The sequence below is a fragment of the Corythoichthys intestinalis genome, unplaced genomic scaffold (genome assembly GCF_030265065.1).
Source record: "Corythoichthys intestinalis isolate RoL2023-P3 unplaced genomic scaffold, ASM3026506v1 HiC_scaffold_23, whole genome shotgun sequence".
NCBI classification, from domain to species: domain Eukaryota; kingdom Metazoa; phylum Chordata; class Actinopteri; order Syngnathiformes; family Syngnathidae; genus Corythoichthys; species Corythoichthys intestinalis.
In genome coordinates this window covers 1,872,501-1,896,496 of record NW_026651592.1, presented here as the reverse complement: position 1 = coordinate 1,896,496, position 23,996 = coordinate 1,872,501, and the positions used below count along the sequence as shown (strand labels likewise).

Below are 23,996 nucleotides of genomic sequence, written 5' to 3'. Positions count from 1 at the left end.
CCTGCTGAAGAAAAGCAGGCCCAAACCATGATGCTGCCACCACCATGTTTGACAGTGGGGATGGTGTGTTCAGGGTGATGAGCTGTGTTGCTTTTACGCCAAACATATCGTTTTGCATTGTGGCCAAAAAGTTCAATTTTGGTTTCATCTGACCAGAGCACCTTCTTCCACATGTTTGGTGTGTCTCCCAGGTGGCTTGTGGCAAACTTTAAACGAGACTTTTTATGGATATCTTTGAGAAATGACTTTCTTCTTGCCACTCTTCCATAAAGGCCAGATTTGTGCAATGTACGACTGATTGTTGTCCTATGGACAGACTCTCCCACCTCAGCTGTAGATCTCTGCAGTTCATCCAGAATGATCATGGGCCTCTTGGCTGCATCTCTGATCAGTTTTCTCCTTGTTTGAGAAGAAAGTTTGGAAGGACGGCCGGGTCTTGGTAGATTTGCAGTGGTCTGATGCTCCTTCCATTTCAATATGATGGCTTGCACAGTGCTCCTTGAGATGTTTAAAGCTTGGGAAATCTTTTTGTATCCAAATCCGGCTTTAAACTTCTCCACAACAGTATCTCGGACCTGCCTGGTGTGTTCCTTGGTTTTCATAATGCTCTCTGCACTTTAAACAGAACCCTGAGACTATCACAGAGCAGGTGCATTTATACGGAGACTTGATTACACACAGGTGGATTCTATTTATCATCATCGGTCATTTAGGACAACACTGGATCATTCAGAGATCCTCACTGAACTTCTGGAGTGAGTTTGCTGCACTGAAAGTAAAGGGGCCGAATAATATTGCACGCCACACTTTTCAGTTTTTTATTTGTTAAAAAAGTTTAAATTATCCAATAAATGTTGTTCCACTTCACGATTGTGTCACACTTGTTGTTGATTCTTGACAAAAAAATTAAATTTCATATCTTTATGTTTGAAGCCTGAAATGTGGCGAAAGGTTGCAAGATTCAAGGGGGCCGAATACTTTTGCAAGGCACTGTATCTTTAAATGATGAAATAGTTTTAAAACTTACACATGTCAAAGTAGACAGAAGGGAACTAATGCAATAAAGGGAGCAATTTTAACAATTTTAAAGGTTGATTCACAATATTAACTCATTTACTCCCAGAAACATATAAATAAGTTCTATTTTTAAATGCTTCATTGTCCCAAAAACGTATTTATCGTCTTTTGCATTTTTTTTTTTTTTTTTTTTACAAGAAGCATCTGTAGCTTGCGATCTATCTGAGAAACAAAAAACAAGGCTCCAAACCCATTTTAAAGCAATAAAACTGGCCACTGGTGGGCAGTAGCGCATTTTATAAGACCCGCAACCTGATTTGACAGCAATGAACAGCCGGGCAGCACGGTCAAAGCGCTGGCAGCGTGATGCCAGGCGGCGCTCCGACCGAACAAAAAAACTGAGAGGACGCGTGGGAGGCCAGGCGCTGGACGACCGAGCAAAACGAGTGGGACCCCCAGTGCAGCGGCTCGCTAAGCAGACCCCGCAGAGACGCAAAAATAATCCATCTTTGTCTGGTTGTTCATGGTATTTTGTAAAAGGAAAACATTATTCAGATGTTTGGGATGTAACTAATGGAAAAATTGCTTTGTTAAAATCAAAGTTATGTTTGAAATGTATGCATTTACAAAAAGCTAATTTTCTCTGTTTTTTCATCATAAATTGGAAAATTGCTCAAACTAAGCTATTTTCTAATGCTGATTTCTAAAGATTGGAAAAAGATATGACCTTACTTTTTTTTCTGCTGAAAGATGAGAGTCTAATATTTCTTTTGGTGGGTTCCATGTTTATATAACAATAGAACAGAATTTTCTGTGTGCCTTGCAAAATCAGTCAAAATCCGGAAAAACGGCCAGGAGCGAAGGGCATTGCTCTGGTGAAAATGGCTTGGGAGTGAGTGAGGTAAATTACTTCCACATATAGCGAAGGTTACTATTTAGTTATCGCAATATCCGCAATACCCCTGTGTCTTGTTAAATTTAGGGTAAAGAATTAATTGGGCTAGGGCCAGTTGTCCCAAAAACACCCTTTAAACTTCACATTGTGTGACCTGTTATTTTTTATAGAAAAAAAAAAACATGAAAATTATCACCAGTTACTTTGCCAAGTAACTAATCATTCTTACATTCAGGTAACTGAGTTACTAACGGAATTACTTTTTGGGAGAAGTAATTTGTAACTGTAATTAATTACTTTTTAAAGTAAGATCAACAACACAGGGCATAAATGAGCCTTATCATTGTCAATGGCAGTGAATGAGTTAAAATGGGTACAAAATTAGCAAAAAGGAAATATTCGTTTGTATTCCCAAACCCGTAGATATTTATGAAAATATTAATCTGCTATGTTATGAGATATAATTTCTGCCATATTGGTGAAGTGCATTTTATGAAACGCAATTTTTGAAGACTTGATGTTACTTCATGATACTGTTTTTGGAATGTTAAATGAGGAAACAAATGACTACAAATGACCACTAGTAACAAAATGCTAATATGTAGATAAATCACTGTACAGGCATCAACCTGTTTTTCTTTTTTTTCCCCCCCAAATTAGCCGTTAGCTTATGCCTTGACATGTTCATGGATGGATATTAATGTCCGACTTAACCGAGAGACAAATAAGCCAAAGGAAACTCGTCTCGCGTAAGCGGAGAAACCGCCATTAGTCAAGTCACCACTTAGCTGGACGGATTGCACCTTATCACCTTGCAAGGCAGCTCGGCTGGTGGCTGGCTCGTTCCTACATTGCATTAGTACATCATCTTAATGGCGTGTTTCTCAGCTATCATTTAACACTGCTAACTGGGTTCGGCATAATGCGCTACCTCGGCACCCAAAAAAAAAAAAAAAAAAAAAAAATCTAACCTTCTAACGACTAAACTTCTTTAAATAAACACCGGGCATGAAAGGACATTGTGGAGACGAAAGGGAAATGCAATTATTCACTTTTATGTTCAGTAAGAACGGTGTCGCCACCCACGTTTAATAACGTGTGAAAAGTAGAAGTGGAGAGTTGAGAGATAAGGCAGATGGTGCACTTAATGCAGACATGTGCAGCACATCTTTTCACTTATTGATATATATAGTGTAAGGGCTTGCATATCAGGAAGGAAAGGATAGAGTGGTTCTGTGCCACGTCAACGACAAAAAATATAACCCATTCACTCTTTGGCATATGTTGCTCTTCTATACTGATCATTGTTTGATTCCTCCTTTACAATATGATTGTGGGATATATTGCTGGCACTATATTATGTGTTTACCCCTGATGTCACAACTTATTAACAGACCCTTGCATATCATTTCACCAAGGCAGGAAATAAATACAGTCCGGCAAATAAGTATTTAGTCAACCACTAATTGTGCAAGTTCTCCCACTCGAAAATATTAGCGAGGCCTGTAATTGTCAACATGGGTAAACTTCAACCATGAGAGGCAGAATGTGGAAAAAACCCAGAAAATCACATTGTTTGATTTTTAAAGATTTTTTTTTTTTGCAAATCATGGTGGAAAATAAGTATTTGGTCAATACCAAAAGTTCATCTCAATACTTTGTTGGCAATAATGGAGGCCAAACGTTTTCTGTAACTCTTCACAAGCTTTTCACACACTCTTGCTGGTATTTTGGCCCATTCCTCCATGCAGATCTCCTCTAGAGCAGTGATGTTTTGGGGCTGTCGTTGGGCAACACGGACTTTCAACTCCCTCCACAGATTTTCTATGGGGTTGAGATCTGGAGACTGGATAGGCCACTCCAGGACCTTGAAATGCTTCTTACGAAGCCACTCCTTTGTTGCCCTGGCTGTGTGTTTGGGATCATTGTCATGCTGAAAGACCCAGTCACGTCTCATCTTCAATGCCCTTGCTGATGGAAGGAGATTTTCACTCAAAATCTCTCGATACATGGCCCCATTCTTTCTTTCCTTTACACAGATCAGTCGTCCTGGTCCCTTTGCAGAAAAACAGCCCCAAAGCATGATGTTTCCACCCTCCATGCTTCACAGTGGGTATAGTGTTCTTCGGATGCAATTCAGTATTCTTTCTCCTCCAAACACGAGAACCTGTGTTTCTACCAAAAAGTTCAATTTTGGTTTCATCTGACCATAACACATTCTCCCAGTCCTCTTCTGTATTATCCAAATGCTCTCCAGCGAACCGCAGACGGGCCTGGACATGTACTGGCTTTAGCAGGGGGACACGTCTGGCAGTGTAGGATTTGAGTCCCTGGGAGCGCATTGTGTTACTGAAAGTAGCCTTTTTTACTGTGGTCCCAGCTCTCTGTAGGTCATTCAATAGGTCCCCCCGTGTGGTTCTGGGATTTTCGCTCACCGTTCTTGTTATCATTTTGACGCCACAGGTGAGATCTTGCATGGAGCCCCAAATCGAAGGAGATTATCAGTGGTCTTGTATGTCTTCCATTTTCTAATAATTGCTCCCACAGTTGATTTCTTTACACCAAGCGTTTTACCTATTGCAGATTCAGTCTTCACAGTTTGGTGTGTGACTGACTGAGGTTGTGGACAGGTGTCTTTTATACTGATAATGAGTTGAAACAGGCGCCATTAATACAGGTAACGAGTGGAGCCTCGTTAGACCTCGTTAGAAGAAGTTAGACCTCTTTGACAGCCAGAAATCTTGCTTGTTTGTAGGTGACCAAATACTTATTTTCCACTCTAATTTGGAAATAAATTCTTTAAAAATCAAACAATGTGATTTTCAGTTTTTTTTTTTTTGTTTGTTTTTTGTTTTTTTTCCACATTCTGTCTCAAATGGTTAAATTTTACCCATGTTGACGATTACAGGCCTCTTTCATCTTTTTAAGTTGGAGAACTTGCAGAATTGGTGGTGAACTAAATACTCCCCACTGTAAATAGGATGAATGGCTGGAATGTTAATTTTTGCCTCGAGATTATCATCTTTTTTGAAAGTTATTGCTATAACACCAGGAAGTAAGTCATTATGACGCAGTCTCATTACGACGCAATACATTTAATGCCATAACATTTTCAGATTCGGAGTTTTGCATTTCATTATGAGAAGTTATCATATTAACATTCGACATTTTAATATCATAAACTTCACGTTGAAACTTGACAAGTTTTGCATTTCAATGTGAGAAGGTTATTACGGTAAATTGTTTAAGTTTGACTTTGTCAAGCATAATCACATTGTACTCCAATGAATTAAACGTTAAAATATGAAACTTGAGAACTGGAAATCCCCTTTTCACACGATAACTCATCACTTGAGACACAATAACTTTGTAGGTTAAAATTTGAAAATTAGGTTGCAACGTGACCCTTATCGCGTGAAAAAGTGAAATTCAAAAGTTGATAATTCATCACGAAACATTGAAATGTGACTTTTTTTTTTTCACGTTAAAAACATGAAACCTATGGACCAAAGTACTGTCATGAAATTCTGATGTGCGATTTCATTTCACCGATTTTTTTTCTCCTGTCAGTTCATGTTCATGTTAGTGTCCCTCTGAAGTGGACCTTTTCTTGGGACTTGCACTCTGAAGCCACCACGTTGCATTACGGTATAGCACATAATGCAAACAATAATCCAAATGAGGGACAGCTAGCTTGACTTTGTTGTTCCTTCTGGAGGCTGGCCTAACTGCAGTAGTTTAGCAAGTTCACACAGATTAATGCAAAATTAGTGTTGTTTCACCCGCCTCCACAACATTGACGTATTTTTACATTACTTACATTGGCTTGTGCTGGCCGAAAAAAAACTTCTAATATCCCTCTTCTTCCAAGGGGGTGGAGGGGGTGGCATGTTGTATTTCTGTCGGCGGGGTTGTGTGACTGTGCGTCCTCATGGTGGGACGTGGGGGTGGGGGATCTTTTGAGGTACTGTGTAGGACTCCCTTGACACCTGTGCATTGTTTCATCTTGTGAAAAACGAGGGATCAATGTACATTAAATACTCTATATTAATGCAGTGGTCCATACTTTTTTTGCACCACAAAAATGACAGTAAACAAAATAACATCACGGGGCTAAAAACAAACATTAAGCGCAAGGAAAATTTAACTTACAATTGTTATGTTCATGGGTTGAGAACCCCAAAACAGGCACCTGAGATATCGAGGGTTTGGGTTCAAGCAGTTATTATCCACAGAGCTGTGGAGTTTGTGGCATTGAGCGTCTGGGCGAAGGTACCAAAAATAAGAGGCATAGACTCCTGGAACAAAGCAAATAGGTCGATGATCAGACGAGTCCACACAGAAGTATTCACAACGCGAGAAGGCACTAACCGTGTACTGAAAGAGACGATCCAGCGATGTGGTGGAGCTCTGGCTGGCCTATGTAGGCAGATTGTAATTGTTGACACCTGCTGCTGCTCCACCCATCAGGTGCTGGCCCTCCAATGGGATGACAGACACACCCACACAATTGTCCAGCCAGGGGCTGACAACCATACGCTGAATCAGCCTTTTTTAACAGTGGCCTAAAACTTGACAACAAATCTCCTTTGTCGCAGGTATAATGAGTTCTTCTCAAATTATGAAATGTTTCTTGGCTTTAGCAATAAAGTTCGCCAAGAGGTATGACGATCTGCATTTGCTTTTGTTGCATCCTTTGCAAGCTTTTAGCCACATATTATGAAGAATGAACTTGGTTGTATGGTGCTCTTTTGGCTCAGTAGGTGGCCTTTTTCACGTTAAGACACATTGCAGAACACAGTCAACAGCAGCTAACATTACTGTTTACATTGACTGACGTTGGGCCGCTATAGGTGTGCAAACACCCCATTAATGGAAGCCAACCACAAGAGGGCGACTTAACATATCTCTACTCGGATTAGTCAGGAGACACAGGCCAGATTGCAGTTGTTAACAATTTTTTTCTTGTTTCTCTTCGGCCCGTTAGCAAATGCGCCATGGACGGTGGTCGGGGATCCCTGTATTAATGCCCTAATGTATATGAATTAAAGTTAAGTATTGCATTATATTAATGTTTTAATTGTACTTAACCTGGTTATGCATTAACTATTGTTAATGTTAGATAAAGCATTATATCAATTATTATAGTGTTACGTAAACATTATTGTCTAAAAATGCATTGATGTTAATTAAGGGACCCTTATATGTTATCGGACACATTAAAATATGAGACTTTTTTTTCCATCTTCAACATGAAATGTGGAAAATAAGCTCATTACCAGGGTACCTAAATATAATAAACTTATTCAAGTCTGCCGTTAACCGTGACATACATTAAATCCATTTCAGCAGGGATAACTGGCATTGGTGGACCAAGTTTCACTGCCATTGACGGCCATAGACGTCCAATCCAATTTGACTGGGTCAATCCAGTCACTTTAAACACGATAACTTCTCATATCAAAATTTAAAACTCATGTCATGATTTTATGTGAGATGTGTCAACTCAAAACCTGAAAATAAGAAATTTATTTCATTTTGATGTTATTATTTCCTGGTGTTGGCCAAATATTTTCATATCTATCCGTGAGAATTTTTCTTCCACAAACCCAATGATGGAGGTTTGTTTTTCAGTCTGCCCTTTAAGAGGAATTACTCCGGCGTCACTCAAACGGCACTATAAACTCAATATATCGCGAATTGTAACGTGGTGAGGGAGTGATTCTGAACGCAGCCAATATCTTTCATCCTCCTCCTTACCCTTTCCAGGTGTCATGGGCGAGTACGAGCCCAAAATTGAAGTGCACTTCCCTCCCTCAGTGCTGGCTTCCAGAGGCGTCACCGTCAGACTGGAGTGCTTCGCGCTGGGCAAGTGAGTAAACAAAGACAGAACACTCCAATAAATAACTGGACAATTTCCTCCACCGGATGGGAAAATAAGCACAGCTCAGTTAATATTCCCTGTGTTTTCCTGTCCTCTTTAAACGTCTTTATTCCATTACATGACTTCTTCAGGCGAGACGTGATGAGAGTGAGTGTTTTAGATGGTTAGTGTAGCCACCCTTAGGGATAAGGCCTAATGTATGCGTGCATGTGTTTCCTTGCTCTGTGTTGAATGAATGAACGGAGAGGGACAAGGTTATACTAGCGCGGAAAATAAATGACATTGTAATAGTCATCTGCCAGGAGGGAGAGTCCACAGAGAGTGCATTCCAAAAGCACTTAGCACACTTACTAAAGTTAGCGTTGCGGTAGCTGTCGGAAAAGCTGAAAAGTTATTACTACCTCCTCAAGGGAGCTCGTGTTGGCGTGGGCCAAGGATTGTTTGTGTCTTGCGCATCAACAGTGATGCGTTGTAGGATCAAAAGGTTATTTTGGGGGAAATCCAATGAAGGCTTCTAGACTACAAGACTTTAGTTGATAAAATGGTTTTATTATTATTATTTTTTTAATGTTTAGGTTTTACGAGTAGAAAGTGAAAATATTATATGAATTGTGTACAGTGATCCCTCGTTTTTCACAGTTAATGGGGATGAAGTAGCGACCCCCAAAAATGTTTTTATTAAATTTTTTTTTAATTTTTATTTTTTAATTCTTTTTTGTTTTTGTTTGTTTGTTTGTTTGTTTAGTCAACCCCCAATTGTGCAAGTTCTCCTACTTGAAAAGATTAGAGAGGCCTGTAATTGTCAACAACATGGGTAAACCTCAACCATGAGTGACAGAATGTGGAAAAAATACAGAAAATCACATTGTTTGATTTTTAAAGAATTTATTTCCAAATTAGAGTGGAAAATAAGTATTTGGTCAGTAACAAACAAGCAAGATTTCTGGCTGTCAAAGAGGTCTAACTTCTTCTAACGAGGTCTAACGAGGCTCCACCCGTTACCTGTATTAATGACACCTGTTTTAACTCATTATCGGCATAAAAGACACCTGTCAACAACCTCAGTCACACTCCAAACTCCACTATGGCCAAGACCGATGAGCTGTCGAAGGACACCAGAGACAAAATTGTAGACCTGCACCAGGCTGGGAAGACTGAATCTGCAATAGGTAAAATGCTTGGTGTAAAGAAATCAACAGTAGGAGCAATTATTAGAAAACGGAAGACATAAAAGACCCCTGATAATCTCCCTCGATCTGGGGCACACAGGTTCTCGTGTTTGGAGGAGAAAGAATACTGAATTGCATCCGAAGAACACCATACCCACTGTGAAGCATAGGGGTGGAAACATCATGCAGTGGCGCTGTTTTTCTGCAAAAGGACCAGGATGACTGATCTGTGTAAAGGAAATAATGAATGGGGCCATGTATCGAGAGATTTTGAGTGAAAATCATCAGCTAGGGCACTGAAGATGAGACGTGGCTGGGTCTTTCAGCGTGACAATGATCCCAAACACACAGCCAGGGCAACAAAGGAGTGGCTTCGTAAGAAGCATTTCAAGGTCCTGGAGTGGCCTAGCCAATCTCCAGATCGCAACCCCATAGAAAATCTGTGGAGGAGTTAAAAGTCCGTATTGCCCAATGACAGCCCCAAAACATCACTGCTCTAGAGGAGATCTGCATGGGTGAATGGGCCAAAATACCAGCAAGAGTGTGTGAAAACCTTGTGAAGAGTTAGAGAAGACGTTTGGCCTCCGTTATTGCCAACAAAGGGTACATAACAAAGTATTGAGATGAACATTTGGTATTGACCAAATACTTATTTTGAGTTTTAAACATGTTACTGTTCCATCAAATTATTTTTAAACAACCATAAAGTTTAAAAATGTTTGTCTTTATTAAATGCTTCATTGAGTGTGTCCGCTCAAATCCGCTCAAGCTGTTCTTACACACAATGAGTTGCCACAGCAACTGCTTAACAAGTTAAACGATGATTGACGCATGCGGCGCTTTGAAGCCTCAGCCTCTTGGTATCTTTGGCAAGATCAAACATTAAACGTCTGTCAATCATCTTAAACTTTAATACAGTATATCACAAAAGTGAGTACACCCCTCGCATTTCTGCAGATATTTAAGTATATCTTTTCATGGGACAATACTGACAAAAAGACACTTTGACACAATGAAAAGTAGTCTGTTTGCAGTTTATATCATAGAATTATTTTATTTTCCCTCAAAATAACTCAAAATATATCCATTAATATCTAAACCCCTGGCAACAAAAGTGAGTACACCCCTTAGTGAAAGTTGTCAATATTACCATACAACATGTCAACTGTCAATATTTTGTGTGGCCACCACTGTTATCCAGAACTGCCTTTACTCTCCTGAGCATGGAGTTGAACAGAGCTTCACAGGTTGCCACTGGAATGCTCTTCCACTCCTCCATGACGATGTTGCGGAGCTGCCGGATATTTCAGACTTTGCGCACCTCCACCTTCCGCTTGAGGATCCCCCAAAGAAAGCAGTGGTCATCTTGGAGGTGTGTTTCAGGTCATTGTCATGCTAAAACACTGCCCTGCAACCCAGTTTCTGGAAGGAGGGGATCATGCTCTGCTGCAGTATTTCACAGTACATGTTGGAGTTCATGTTTCCTTCAATGGAATGTAACTCCCTAACACCTGCAGCACTCATGCAGCCCCAGACCATGACATTCCCACCACCTTGCTTGACTTTAGGCATGACACACTTATCTTTGTACTCCTCACCTGGTCGCCGCTACATATGCTTGAGACCATTGGAACCAAACACACTAATTTTCGTCTCATCAGACCAGAGGGCATGGTTCCAGTAATCCATGTGCTTTGTTGACATGTCTTCAGCAAACTGTTTGCGGGCTTTCTTGTGTACCGTCTTCAGAAGAGGCTTCCTCCTGGGGTGACAGCCATGCACACCAATTTGATGTAGATTGCAGCGTATAGTCTGAGCACTAACAGGCTGACCCTCCACCTCTTCAATCTCTGCAGCAATGCTGACAACACTCCTGCAACGATCTTTCAAAGAAAGCATTGTGCACGTGCGCTCAGCTTCTTTGGACGACCAACCCAAGGCCTGTTCTGAGTGGACCCTGCTCTTTTAAAACGCTGGATGATCTTAGCCTCTGTGCTGCAGCTCAGTTTCAGGGTGTTGGCAATCTTCTTGTAGCCTTGGCCATCTTCATGTAGCGCAACAATACGTCTTTTAAGATCCTCAGAGAGTTCTTTGCCATGTGGTGCCATGTTGGAACTTTCAGTGACCAGTATGAGAGAGTGTGAGAGGTGCACTACAAATTTGAACACACATGGTCCCTATTCACACCTGGACCTAGTAACACTAACGAGTCACATGACATTTTGGAGGGAAAATGACTAGCAGTACTCAATTTGGACATTTGGATGTAGTTTCTCAGGGGTGTACTCACTTTTGTTGCCAGGGGTTTAGATATTAATGGCCATATTTTGAATTATTTTGAGGGGAAAATAAAATAACTCTATTATATAAGCTGCACACAGACTACTTTTCATTGTGTCAAAGTTTCATTTTGTCAGTGTCCCATGAAAAGATATAATTAAATATCTGCAGAAATGCGAGGGGTGTACTCACTTATGTGATGCACTGTAAGTAACTCCAGTGCACTGGCTGACGAACAAAGACCAGGGAGGGAGGGGGGAGAGTGAGAGTACACAATCGGCTCGGGACAGCTCATGTGTATTTATTAGAGATGTCCCGATCGATCGGCGTCCCCGATCGAATGCCGATCGATCGGGTCCGATCACGTCATTTTCAAAGTATCGGAATCGGCAAAAAAAATATCGGCCATGCCTTTTTAAATATATATATATATATATATATATATATATATATTTTTTTTTTTAATTAAATCGTTTTCTAAATGTATTTAACGTTACAGACATAATATGTTACACTCATCCAGAGTCTTTAGTTTAGGCTTAAGGTAGGGATATCAAATTTATCCCGATAACGGCGGCAATTAATTTTTTTAAAAAATGTGTCACGTTAAAATATTTCACGCAAATAATGCATGCACTGCACGACCCTCTCACTCATTGTCGCGCTCAATCTGTAATGACACTGTTTTACCTATATAGAGAGATAAAAGGCAGCGCAAAATGAGTAGAGTGAATTTTGGCAGCCTTTGGAGCCTTTTTTTAATTGGTTAAAGCTTTGCAATCCCTCTCCATATGATTAGAAATATCATGAGAAGCATTGTGGGGAAGCAAGGTGGCAATTGATGTTTGTCTTAACACCTTATGTTACTTCCCAACGCAGAGAAGATATATCAATTGGTAGCACTACGCACAGTCATGGTTCCACTTCCCATCATGCATTTGGGATGGCCACAGTATCATTTACTGAAAGTCAACAAATACACTAGATGGCAATATTTAGTCACAATATACAAAGTCAAAAGTCTTTCTATCCGTGGATCCCTCTCACAGAAAGAATGTTAATAATGTAAATGCCATCTTGAGGATTTATTGTCATAATAAACAAATACAGTACTTATGTACTGTATGTTGAATGTATATATTCGTCCGAGTTTTATTCATTTTTTTCTTAATGCATTGCCAAAATGTATATGATCAGGAAAAATTATCGGAAATAATTGGAATTGAATCGGGAGCAAAAAAAAAGCAATCGGATCGGGAAATATCGGGATCGGCAGATACTCAAACTAAAATGATCGGGATCGGATCGGGAGCAAAAAAACATGATCGGAACAACCCTAGTATTTATATATATATTTTTTTTAATCGAAAAAAAATCCGCGATGGACTGAGGGCGGGAAGTTTCCAGCACAAAATAGAAAGGGATCACTGTAACCAGTGTTAATTTTCGCCAAAGATCACGGAAACAAAAATATTTCGTTGATGACCAATTTTTTGATGACGGTGATATGATGATGAGCTAGAAACGTGTCTTGGGAGACTAAAACATAACGAGAAGAATGTCGGTTTTCGTCTGATGAGACGAAAATGAGATGCAAATTCCTCATCGTTTCAATCATAAGTTCACAATGTGTGACATTTTCTTATCGTATGTGTAGTTAGTAACAGTGGTGTTTTTGGCAGCCCTTTTAATTTCCGTCTTAGTCTTTTGGACGAAAATACTTAGTAGTCTTGGTCATATTTTAGTCATTTCAAATTGTGTTTGTATTCATCTGGTTTTAGTCAACGAAAACTCATCTAGTTGTAGTTGACATTTACTCATAATGTTTTCGTCTGGAAACATCAAACGTTTTAGTCCATGAAAAATATTTAAATAAAATGTTTTCAACAACTTCGAATTAACATTGACAGACGAGCGCATAATAGTACAGTCTACAAGGACATCACCGCCTTTGCGATAATACACACTCAGCAGGAAAACAGTACTTTATTTTCATTTAATTAAACCCACCTGGGCGCCACAAATTATATGTAAAAAGTTTTCCAAAAGTTTAAGACGACACTCACGACACTAAATGCTAATGTTAACGTGAACACTATGCTAACGCGACAAGTTACATATGTGTGTGATGATCACTTAGCACAGACTCTTTAATACGGCGGCCGGGAGGTGTCAGGCGAAATTCAAAGTCCAAACACTTTGCAAATAGAAAAAAAGCACGAACCCTAATTGCAAAGGCTTTGCAAAAAAAAAAAAAAATCACGAATGCAAACTGCCACAACGCGATCCCCAATTTCTAAAGTGTGATTGCAAATTGGCAAAAGCACCAACCTCCAAATGCCAAAACACGAATGCAAATGGCTCGCAACACGACTGCGAATGGCTCGCAAGACGAATGCAAAAAGACACAGCACAGCTGCAAAAAGCCAGAGCACAACGGCAAGTAGCCATAGTATGACGGCAAGAGGATGACCCGGAAAAAAAAAAAAAAAAAAAAAAAAAAAAAAAAAAATTGGACGACACTTTGCATATTGTTATATGTGCTTTGTGACCATATCTACGGACCTCCGTGAAGTAGCCCCCCCAATTTAGACGCAAACTTATATAAAAATGATGTCAAGCGTTTGTGCGGTAAAAAATTGCCTTTTATGCTGCTATCGTTTGAGATACCTATAACTCTTTAAATGGTTAATCTGAGGTACAACTGGCCTTCCATTTTGATTAAAAATTGTGTCAATAGTTTGTGCAGTAAAAAAAAAATGTCCTTTTATAGAGCGTACTACTCCGCCCCCTTCGAAGACGAGGAATATTAGAAATTCTTTTCTGCCAGCAGGAGCCACTGTAAGTAATGTAAAAAGACGTCAGTGTTGTGGAGGTGGTGAACACACCACTAATTTTGCTACTGAAAGTCCGACCCGCATCAGAGTTAGCATAACATTAATCTGTGTGAATTTATCGAACTCCAGTCGGAAGCTTTTTAAAACAAAGGTTTGATTCCAATGGTGTGTCACTTGAACCAATACATATGCACTGCAAGAACACACCTCCTTAAAACTAGTTAAATTCCCTTGTTTTCACGGTAAATCTACTAGAAATAAGTGAAATGATCTGCCAGTGCTTAAAGTAAATTTAACTCAGATTTCTTGAAATAAGAAAAATTTCTAGCTGAAAATAATCTTAACACACTTATTTGAGTAAAAAGTTTGTATATTTCATCTAAAAAAAAAAATGAATAAAAAATGTTCCTAATTCAAGAATAGATATTGTTCAAAACATTATTTAAAAGCATTTTTTTCTTGATTTAGGTTAATAATGAGCGACTTTTAGATGTATGGGCTTAATAAGAACAAATGGTAGTATTTACTGGTACTTGAAGTAAATGGAATAATCTGACCCATTAATCTGTTAACTAGTCAAGATGGAGAAAATTATTCGACGAGATTTAAGAAAAAAATTTCAGATTAAGATGTTATAAATTTGCAGTCTGAAAGTTAGTATTAGTCAATACAGATTTATTTTGCATTGATCATTTAGCTTACAAATTAATTAAGGTTCATATTTGTGACAAATGAAGGCCTGACCCCCATTCACCACATCTGTTTGGTTTTATTAATGTCCTGTCCCCAGCAAAAAGTGTACATGCAGGTTATGCTGTTATATCGTCCCTACAAATAGTGAAACCAAACCTACCCCTTGATTCCCACATAGCATTCAAGCAGATAATCACTTCCTGGTCACGTCTGAAGGTCCCGCCTCTTCCCCCTGATTGGCTCGCCATCTGAAGGCAGCCAACCCACATTAAGCCACAGCAGAGGTTGCGCTAGACTTTTTCGTTGTCTGCCATTTTGACTGACAGGGTCATAAAAATCCGGTCATAATCTATTTTTACCCGTCACTTAAATTTTTAAAATGATGATAATGACATTGTGGTGACCCTTTGTTTGGCATAATTCACCTTCCGTACTTATGTGTCCATTTGGCCGAGCGCGTTACCGGCTACGACAGTCACGTGACAGAGACACTTAAGAGCCGCGCGCGGTCCCCTCACTATCCACTCGCTCTCGCTATATGATTGGCCGAAGAGTCGAAATGCTCTCCCGTGAAATGCCTGTTTAAAAATGTTCCCGTTGTTACTTCTTGCGTTCGCTTATAAGTGCCCATTTAAAAAGGAAAAGCGATGGATGATACTACACACAGAGCGTATTATTAACAAATGTTAAAGTTGTATAATCATATAGCGAGAATAAGGAACGTCACTGACAAGCGCAGGCCCCCGCGAGTGGATAGTGAGGGGAATAGGATAGTGCGCTTACAGCTAACAAGACTCTTAACATTGCATTCCGCTTCAACATATTCAATAGTATTTAGTTTTCATTCATTTTAAATGAATATTCTGTCCGAACAAGCTTAACAGAGAATCCACACCGTGCCATCACACATCAAGCAGATGAATATGTAACTTTTTCTCCGCAGTGACAAAAACAGCTGACTGTGGCCCCAGTAGGTAGGTAGCCTATCATATGTAGCATATGGAACAATGAAATTAACAGTTCACCTGCTGTGGCCTGAACGTAGTCTCACACTTTCCTCCTGGTGCGCATGGATTTGAATTGTGTGCCCGCTTGTGCAGTCCCTGTTTTTTCACCTCTTTTATCAACACCATCGTTGTTTTGGGGCTTTTTGAAGAAACTTCGGACACTCAGTTGCCTTGACATTTTTCAGAGTAAGGCCAACGACGTCATGCATCAAGAGAGACAATAGCTAATTAATATGCTCACTCGCCACCCTGTGGTCTGGGGTGTGAATTGCAACCGGTCAAAATGACGGGTGGACTTCAGTTTTTTCCGTCACCGTTTTAAAAAATCGGTCAAAGACGGAAAATATTCGGTTAATGCGACCCCTGAGCCACAGTATGTCGTATTGGTTCGCGGAAGAGCAAAACATCGTTCCCATCAAGGAGAGCTTTACGTGACATGCTTTCATCTTCTTTTAATGAGGAAATGAAGTGTATTTTCGACAAAACTTTCGAAATTGACGTACCGACAAGACCCGCTCTGCACTGCAGATAGTTGCCTCTGCAGCTCCCGCCTCTTTCTCCTGAAAGCCCGGGAAGTGATTTACAAGACGGTACTATATGATGAATCAAATGAAACAGGTTGTACCGTCTTGCTTGCAAGGCTACCCAAAAAGAAGAGGCTGTCAGAATTTAATTAATGCCTTTCAAAATTTTCCAGATAAAATCCAATTAAGCATGTGAACATCCATGTCAAATCTAAACCCACCCAAGTTGGTTTTTTCCCTCCTTCTGCATCTCAATTACATTTCGCTGCTTTGGATTCCAAAAGCAAATTCCCTGATTTCCGCAACGAGAAATATTGAAAACTTGGTGGACAACTGGAAGGGAGATTTATTGTTAATTTAACAATATTTAAACAAACAAACAATAACACGCCGCGACACATTTTCAATCCTCTCCACCTAAAACTGATTTGTCTTTGTGCAAAAATTATCTCGCATCACACACACTCCATTATGTTTATAATTAGTCAGCATGAATTATTCATGGCTGTCTGTCATCCGGTGTCTCTAATCGAAAATAAATCACTGAAAACCTCATCGCCGTTTACCTAGATTCCAATCAACGTCGCTCATTACGTCGAGTTACTTCCCAAACATCGCGGCGCTGGGGAGTGAAAATTACAGCGGAAAAAGACCAACAGCAGCTGGGCCTGTCGCGTGCATTGACAAACTCAATTTTGCTTTATAATTTTCCGACGGAAATGCATTTACAGTTAGTTAGAAGGATGACTTATCTTCAGAAGGAACTCCTTCGAGATATTTCTGAAAAAAACTCATTGACATTGATAGACGTCCAATCAATTTAGACTGGGTAAGTTGGCAGCTATCGAACGATTGCTAGTCCAAGTCAAAAGGATTGGAAGTCTTTTACCGAAAATAACAGTGAATGAGTCAATCACAGCAAGTCGTCCAGGTTTTGATGAAGCAAAGCAGCCCCAGAACATAACACATGTATAATACTCATTCATTCATTCATTCCAGTGTTGTTTTCGTCAGCAATGATTATAATGAAAACATTTCATCAACGAAAATGTTTTTTCATGACGATGACAAGACGATAATGAGCTAAAACCATGTTTTGGGGTACTAAAACTAGGGCTGGCTGTCAAACGATTAAAATTTTTAATCGAGTTAATCACAGCTTAAAAATTAATCGTAATTAATCGCGATTCAAATCATCTATAAAATATGCCATATTTTTCTGTAAATTATTGTTGGAATGGAAAGATAAGACACAAACGGATATATACATTCAACATACTGTACATAAGTACTGGATTTGTTTATTATAACAATAAATCAACACGATGGCATTAACATTATTAACATTATGTTAAAGTGATCCATGGATAGAAAGACTTGTAGTTCTTAAAAGATAAATGTTTGTTTAAGTTATAGAAATTTTATATTAAAACCCCTCTTAATGTTTTTGTTTTAATAAAATTTGTAAAAATTTCATTCGAAAAATAAACAAGTACCTCACAATTGTTGATGTCAATAATTACACAATGCTCATGGTGCTGAAACCCATAAAATCAGTCGCACCCAAGCGCCATCAGAGGGCGACAAAACACCAAAAAACACAAGTAATAAGTGGACATGACACTGTGCTGTCATTTTAATCTTTTTGAGTGGGGCATGTACGTCAAATGCGTCAAATATTTTAACGTGATTAATTTAAAAAAAATAATTACCACCCGTTAACGCGATAATTTTGACAGCTCTAACTAAAACATAAAAAGACTAATGCCAGTTTTCGTCTGAAGAGAAGAAAATGCACAATAGTTTTCGTCACGTTCACAATGTGTAACATTTTATGTGTAGTTAGCCTGCATTGTAGCTGTGTCTGGTTGTGTCACTCATGTGAAGTGCTGCTGCTCTCCAGTCTCCAGGCTTGCACACAAGCACACATGGTAAGATTTGTTTTCTTATCTTGGCCAGAGAGAATATGCAATGTTGATTTAGCCTTTGAAGGTCTCTGCTGAGTGATCATCACACACTAAATATAACTCGTAGCGTTAGCATAGGATTCGCATTAGCGTTAGGCTAATGATAATGGTGAGCGTCCTCTTAAACTTTGACTTTTTACATACTGTTCGTGGCGTCCATTTTGGTATAATTATTTGAAAATAATGTACTGATTCCCTGCTGAGTGTTTATTATCACCAAGTTGGTGTTGTCCTTGTAGACGCTACAGTATGTGCTCGACTCTCAATGTTCATTTGAAACAGTTGGAAACTTATTAGTTTTTAGAGTAAAATTTTCAATTTTACCGACGAAAAATGTCGACTAAAAGTAAAATTAGTCTTGCGTTTTCGTCAATAAAAACTAGATAAGGACAAACAAAATTTGAGATGATTAATATATGACTAAGACAAATAAGTATTATCGTCCAAAAGACGAAGACTAAGTCGAAAATTGAAAGGGCTGTCAAAAACAACACTGATTCATTCATTTTCCGAACCTCTTATCCTCACTAGGGTCATGGAGGTGCTGGAGCCAGTCCCAGCTAACTATGGGCAGTTGGCAGGGTACACCCTGAATCGGTTGCCAGCCAATCACAGGGCACAAAGAGATGAACAACCATTCGCACACACAGTTATACTTAGGGACAACTTAGGCTACGTTCATACTACAGGTCTTAATGCACGAATCCGATTTTTTCGTGTTTTTCCGACTCGGGTGAGGCATTAACTTGACGGTCTGAACGTGACAAGTTGCATAGAACTGGACCATTTCAAATCCGATCTGGATCACTTTCGTATGTGGTTCAAATCCGATCTGGGCCACATTTTTCCAGACTGTCGCGGCGGTCTATACTGTCCAGTCTCTCAAATCGGAATTCATGCAGCAATTACGTCATCAAAAAGTGAGAGAGACGCTATTGTAGCGGTGCTGCTGTGCGTGCGTTATTAGCACCTAGTTTGCCTTAAACACGGCTTTTTAGGAAGGGTCGGAATTGACAACAGTCATAAAAAAAATTAAAATGGGTTGAGGATAAGCCTGAGAAATATCGGTTTTCTGTCTGCTCCATACAAGCAATATTTCAACATTGCTTACACGGCCGAGAGTGGGGGCAAACTGCCCGTATGTGTGTGGGACATTTAAGGACAGTGCGTGCATGCTATCGATCCATATACTTTGAATATAAGCCTAAACTGAGATTATTTATGTCTGGTATTTGTGTCCTCTTTTTGGAAATCAAAATATGATCGCCCTGGAATGACGCATGACAGCCAGCATGTGTGGTCATTTGTTTTGATGCTTCTGCGCATGCGGGTCGTCTTGCTCAGCGCGTGTCGGACTGCGAATTAGTGCGCATGCGTAATACTTAAATGGTCTCAATGGACAAAGGCAGTCTGAACAGGCACGCCAAAAAAACAGATATGATAAAAAATCAGATTTGTGCATTAAGACCTGTAGTATGAACCTAGCCTTAGAGTCTTCGATCAGTCTACCATGCATGTTTTTGGAATGTGGGGGGAAACCGGAGTACCCAGAGAAAACCCACGCAGGTACGGGAAGAACATGCAAACTCCACACAGGAACGCCAGAGGCCACGATTGAACCCTTGATCTCAGAACTGTGAGGCGGACGGACGTGCTAACCAATCTGCCACCATGTAATACTGTAGTAAAAAAAAGTAAAAACAATGTAAATAGAAGCCAGTATTTACAGAGAGTTAGCAGCCATTTTTTTTAAGAGCTGCTATTACGTTAGTCAATAAAATGTAAGTTTTCCCGCCCTGTCTCGTGATGTCAATAATACAAATATTAGAAGCACCTGTGCTCAAATTTATCAGTATGAATGTGTAAATGGACAGAATTTCTTCAATCCGATCCGCATTCAGTTTAAAATTACAGTGGGGCAAATAGGTATTAAGTCAAACACCAATTGTGCAAGTTCTCCCACTTGAAAATATTAGAGAGGCCTGTAATTGTCAACATGGGTAAACCTTAACCATGAGAGACAGAATGTGGAGAAAAAAAACAGAAAATCACATTGTTTGATTTTTAAAGATTTTATTTGCAAATCATGGTGGAAAATAAGTATTTGGTCAATGCCAAAAGTTCATCTCACTACTTTGTTATGTGCCCTTGATTGGCAATAACGGAGGCCAAACGTTTTCTGTAACTCTTCACAAGCTTTTCACACACTGTTGCTGGTATTGTGGCCCATTCCTCCTTGCAGATCTCCTCTATAGCAGTATTTTTTTGGGGCTGTCGTTGGGCAACACGGACTTTCAATTACCTCCACAGATTTTCTATGGGGTTGAGATCTGGAGACTGGCTAGGCCACTCCAGGGCCTTGAAATGCTTCCTACAAAGCCACTCCTTTGTTGTCCTGGCTGTGTGTATGGGATCATTGTCATGCTGAAAGAGCCAGCCACGTCTCATCTTCAATGCCCTTGCTGATGGAAGGAGATTTTCATTCAAAATCACTTGATACATGGCCCCATTTATTATTTCCTTTACACAGATCCTCGTCCCTTTGCAGAAAAACAGCCCAAAAATCATGATGTTTCCACCCCCGTGTTTCACAGTGGGTATGGTGTTCTCCAGATGCAATTCAGTATTCTTTCTCCTCCAAACATGAGAACCTGTCTGCCCCAGATCAAGGGAGATTATCAGTGGTCTTGTATGTCTTCCATTTTCTAATAATCGCTCCCACAGTTGATTTCTTTACACCAAGCGTTTTACCTATTGCAAATTCAGTCTTCCTAGCCTGGTGCAGGTCTACAATTTTGTCTCTGGTGTCCTTCGACAGCTCATCGGTCTTGGCCATAGTGGAGTTTGGAGTGTGACTGAGATTGTGGACAGGTGTGTTTTGTACCGATAATGAGTTAAAACAGGTGCCATTAATACAGGTAACGAGTGGAGCCTCTTTAGACCTCGTTAGAAGAAGTTAGACCTCTTTGACAGCCAGAAATCTTGCTTGTTTGTAGGTGACCAAATACCTTTTTTCCACTCTAATTTGGTAATAAATTCTTTAAAAATCAAACAATGTGATTTTCTGTTTTTCCACATTCTGTCTCTCATGGTTAAGGTTTACCAATGTTGACAATTACAGGCCTCTCTAATCTTTTCAAGTAGGAGAACTTGCACAATTGATGGTTGACTAAATACTTATTTGCCCCACTGTATGATTGGATGCACTGTCGGTCAAAAAAATTCTGAACTTCCCCTTTAATCGGAATGGGCTGGATGTGGTTAGAATATTCCGAATGGGATGTATACATGAAGCATTTTTAGCATTTTGTTGTTGATTCATTTGCCAATCCATTGGTTGCAAGAAAGTTACGACAGTCCCAGTTGGCAGACATAATGGCCCTCTAACGAAAACATGACTGCAATCATAACAACCAGCGCTTGAAGCTTTCTGAGACCATGTGATTAGCTCCAAATTCTAATGTCCTCAGTTCCAAGTTACTCCAGCAACCGATACGGTTCAATAATTTTTGTGTAGGTGTTAAATGTTACTCTGAATATTTTTCCGCCACGGTTGACTGTCCACCAATCCGCGGAGTAGTCTGGGATCGACTCCAGCTTCTAAAAGGAAACTGCAGAAAATGGATGCACGGGTGGATGGATCAAAGTTCAAAGGTGCATTTTTTTCATTCCAAGAGAACAAGCTGTTGTTTCGGAGAGTCGCTCCTCTTTCCTTCCTTCCACTTGCGCCCTGAAACATTTTGGATACTTTCACCCAAATTGCCGTACAGCCGCCCACTTACTTTTTAGTTTAACTGACCTCAGGGGGAATCAAAATCTACAAATCCTGGCAGCTTCTCGTTCAGCCTCGGGGGGCCACCGGAATGGTCAGGGCCCTGGCGTTCAGCAGGCGGGAGCAGAGTGCCTTGTTATAACAGCGGGCTCTGCTCTCGAGGCGGCCACTTAATGCGTCAGACAGACGAATGTTTCTGGAAATTCAAAAAAAAAAAAAGAAGGAGCGGGCTGGGAGACAAAACGTAGGTCTTAATCAAGCGAATCAAAGCCATCCTTCACCGGCAGCCTGGCGCCGAGTCGATGCTCGGCTTTAATCACGGAGCAATTCTGAAGGACGGGGTGGCTAATGTGTGGAATGCTAATTGGGATGTCATCTGCACATGAATAAAGGAAAGGAATTAAGTGTAACACCTGATCATCCTAACTGTGCTACATCATGGTGATGCCGTCTTAACTCATTTGCTGCCCTTGACAGTGCTAAATATCCAATCCATTTTGCCTGGTATGGGCGAATGGACAACTGCTCATTTGCCCATGCCAATCAAAATGGATTGGACGTCTCGCGTTGTCGATGGCAATGAAAGGTGAGCATCCACACCCTGCCTCCCAGTTTAAGTGAATTGGACATCTATTATTATTTGTCTAGTTCCAATAACATTTTTGGCACACGATTCTGATACATAGCTTTCAATTCAATTCAATTCAATTTTATTTCTATAGCCCTAAATCAGAACAAGGTTGTCTCAAAGGGCTTTGCAGAGGCAATATGATACACAGTCAGAAACAGTAGATGAATTAAATAAAGTTCTAGTCCAAGTCCTGGGCATCACTCATCCTTAGACCCTCCATGTCGGCAAGGAAAAACTCTAAAAACCCTTTGGAAAAAATGAGAAACCTTGGGGAGAACCACAGTCAGGAGAAATCCACTCCCAGGTCGGGTAGACAAGATGTACCAGGACTGCTAATGGGAAATAGCAGACGGAGTTACAGTATATGATATGTGTTATGTGTGGTATGTGTTTCTACCAAAAAGTTCTATTTTGGTTTCATCTGACCATAAAACATTCTCCCAGTCCTCTTCTGGATCATCCAAAAGCTCTCTAGCGAACCGCAGACGGGCCTGGACATGTAGTTTCTTTAGCAGGGGGACACGTCTGGCAGAGCAGGATTTGAGTCCCTGGCGGCGCATTGTGTTACTGATAGTAGCCTTTGTTACTGTGGTCCCAGCTCTCTGTAGATCATTCACTTAGTCCCCCCGTGTGGTTCTGGGATTTTTGCTTACCGTTCTTGTTATCATTTTGACGCCACGGGGTGAGATCGAGGGAGATTATCAGTGGTCTTGTATTTCTACCATTTTCTAATAATTGCTCCCACGGTTGATTTCTTTACACCAAGCGTTTTACCTATTGCAGATTCAGTCTTCCCAGCCTGGTGCAGGTCTACAATTTTGTCTCTGGTGTCCTTTGACAGCTCTTTGGTCTTGGCCATAGTGGAGTTTGGAGTGTGACTGGCTGAGGTTGACTACTGGTGTCTTTTATGCCGATAATGAGTTAAAACAGGTGCCATTAATACAGGTAACGATTGGAGCCTTGTTAGACCTTGTTAGACCTCTTCGACAGCCAGAAATCTTGCTTGTTTGTCGGTGACCAAATACCTTTTTTTCCACTCTAATTTAGTAATAAATTCTTCAAAAATCAAACAATGTGATTTTCTGTTTTTCCACATTCTGTCTCTCATGGTTGAGATTCACCCATGTTGACAATTACAGGCCTCTCTAATCTTTTCAAGAAGGAGAACTTGCACAATTGGTGGTTGACTAAATACTTATTTGTCCCACTGTATATTCACTACTACTGTAAATCCTCTCTGAATACATCAAAACTATGAACGAACATGTGGAAAAAAAAAAGTGAAATAACTGAAAAACTTTTGGCCATACAGGGGTGCAC

General features: G+C 40.1%; 1 protein-coding gene and 1 long non-coding RNA gene across 5 annotated transcripts in view; one reads left to right on the top strand and one right to left on the bottom strand.

Moving 5' to 3' along the window:
* The window catches only part of LOC130911131 (contactin-5-like), a 405,498-nt gene that overhangs the window by 240,533 nt on the left and 140,969 nt on the right, over positions 1-23,996 (top strand). For all 4 annotated transcript variants that reach the window (XM_057828867.1, XM_057828868.1, XM_057828870.1 and 1 more), the window contains one exon: positions 7,682-7,784. In XM_057828867.1, the coding sequence (XP_057684850.1) occupies positions 7,682-7,784 (103 nt within the window). The remainder of the gene's footprint in view (positions 1-7,681; positions 7,785-23,996) is intronic.
* On the bottom strand, positions 5,423-6,404 carry LOC130911134 (uncharacterized). Its single transcript, XR_009061977.1, has 4 exons — positions 6,284-6,404; positions 6,065-6,210; positions 5,733-5,901; positions 5,423-5,640 (listed from the first exon to the last, which is right to left on the bottom strand). It is a non-coding gene; the product is annotated as an uncharacterized LOC130911134 (long non-coding RNA).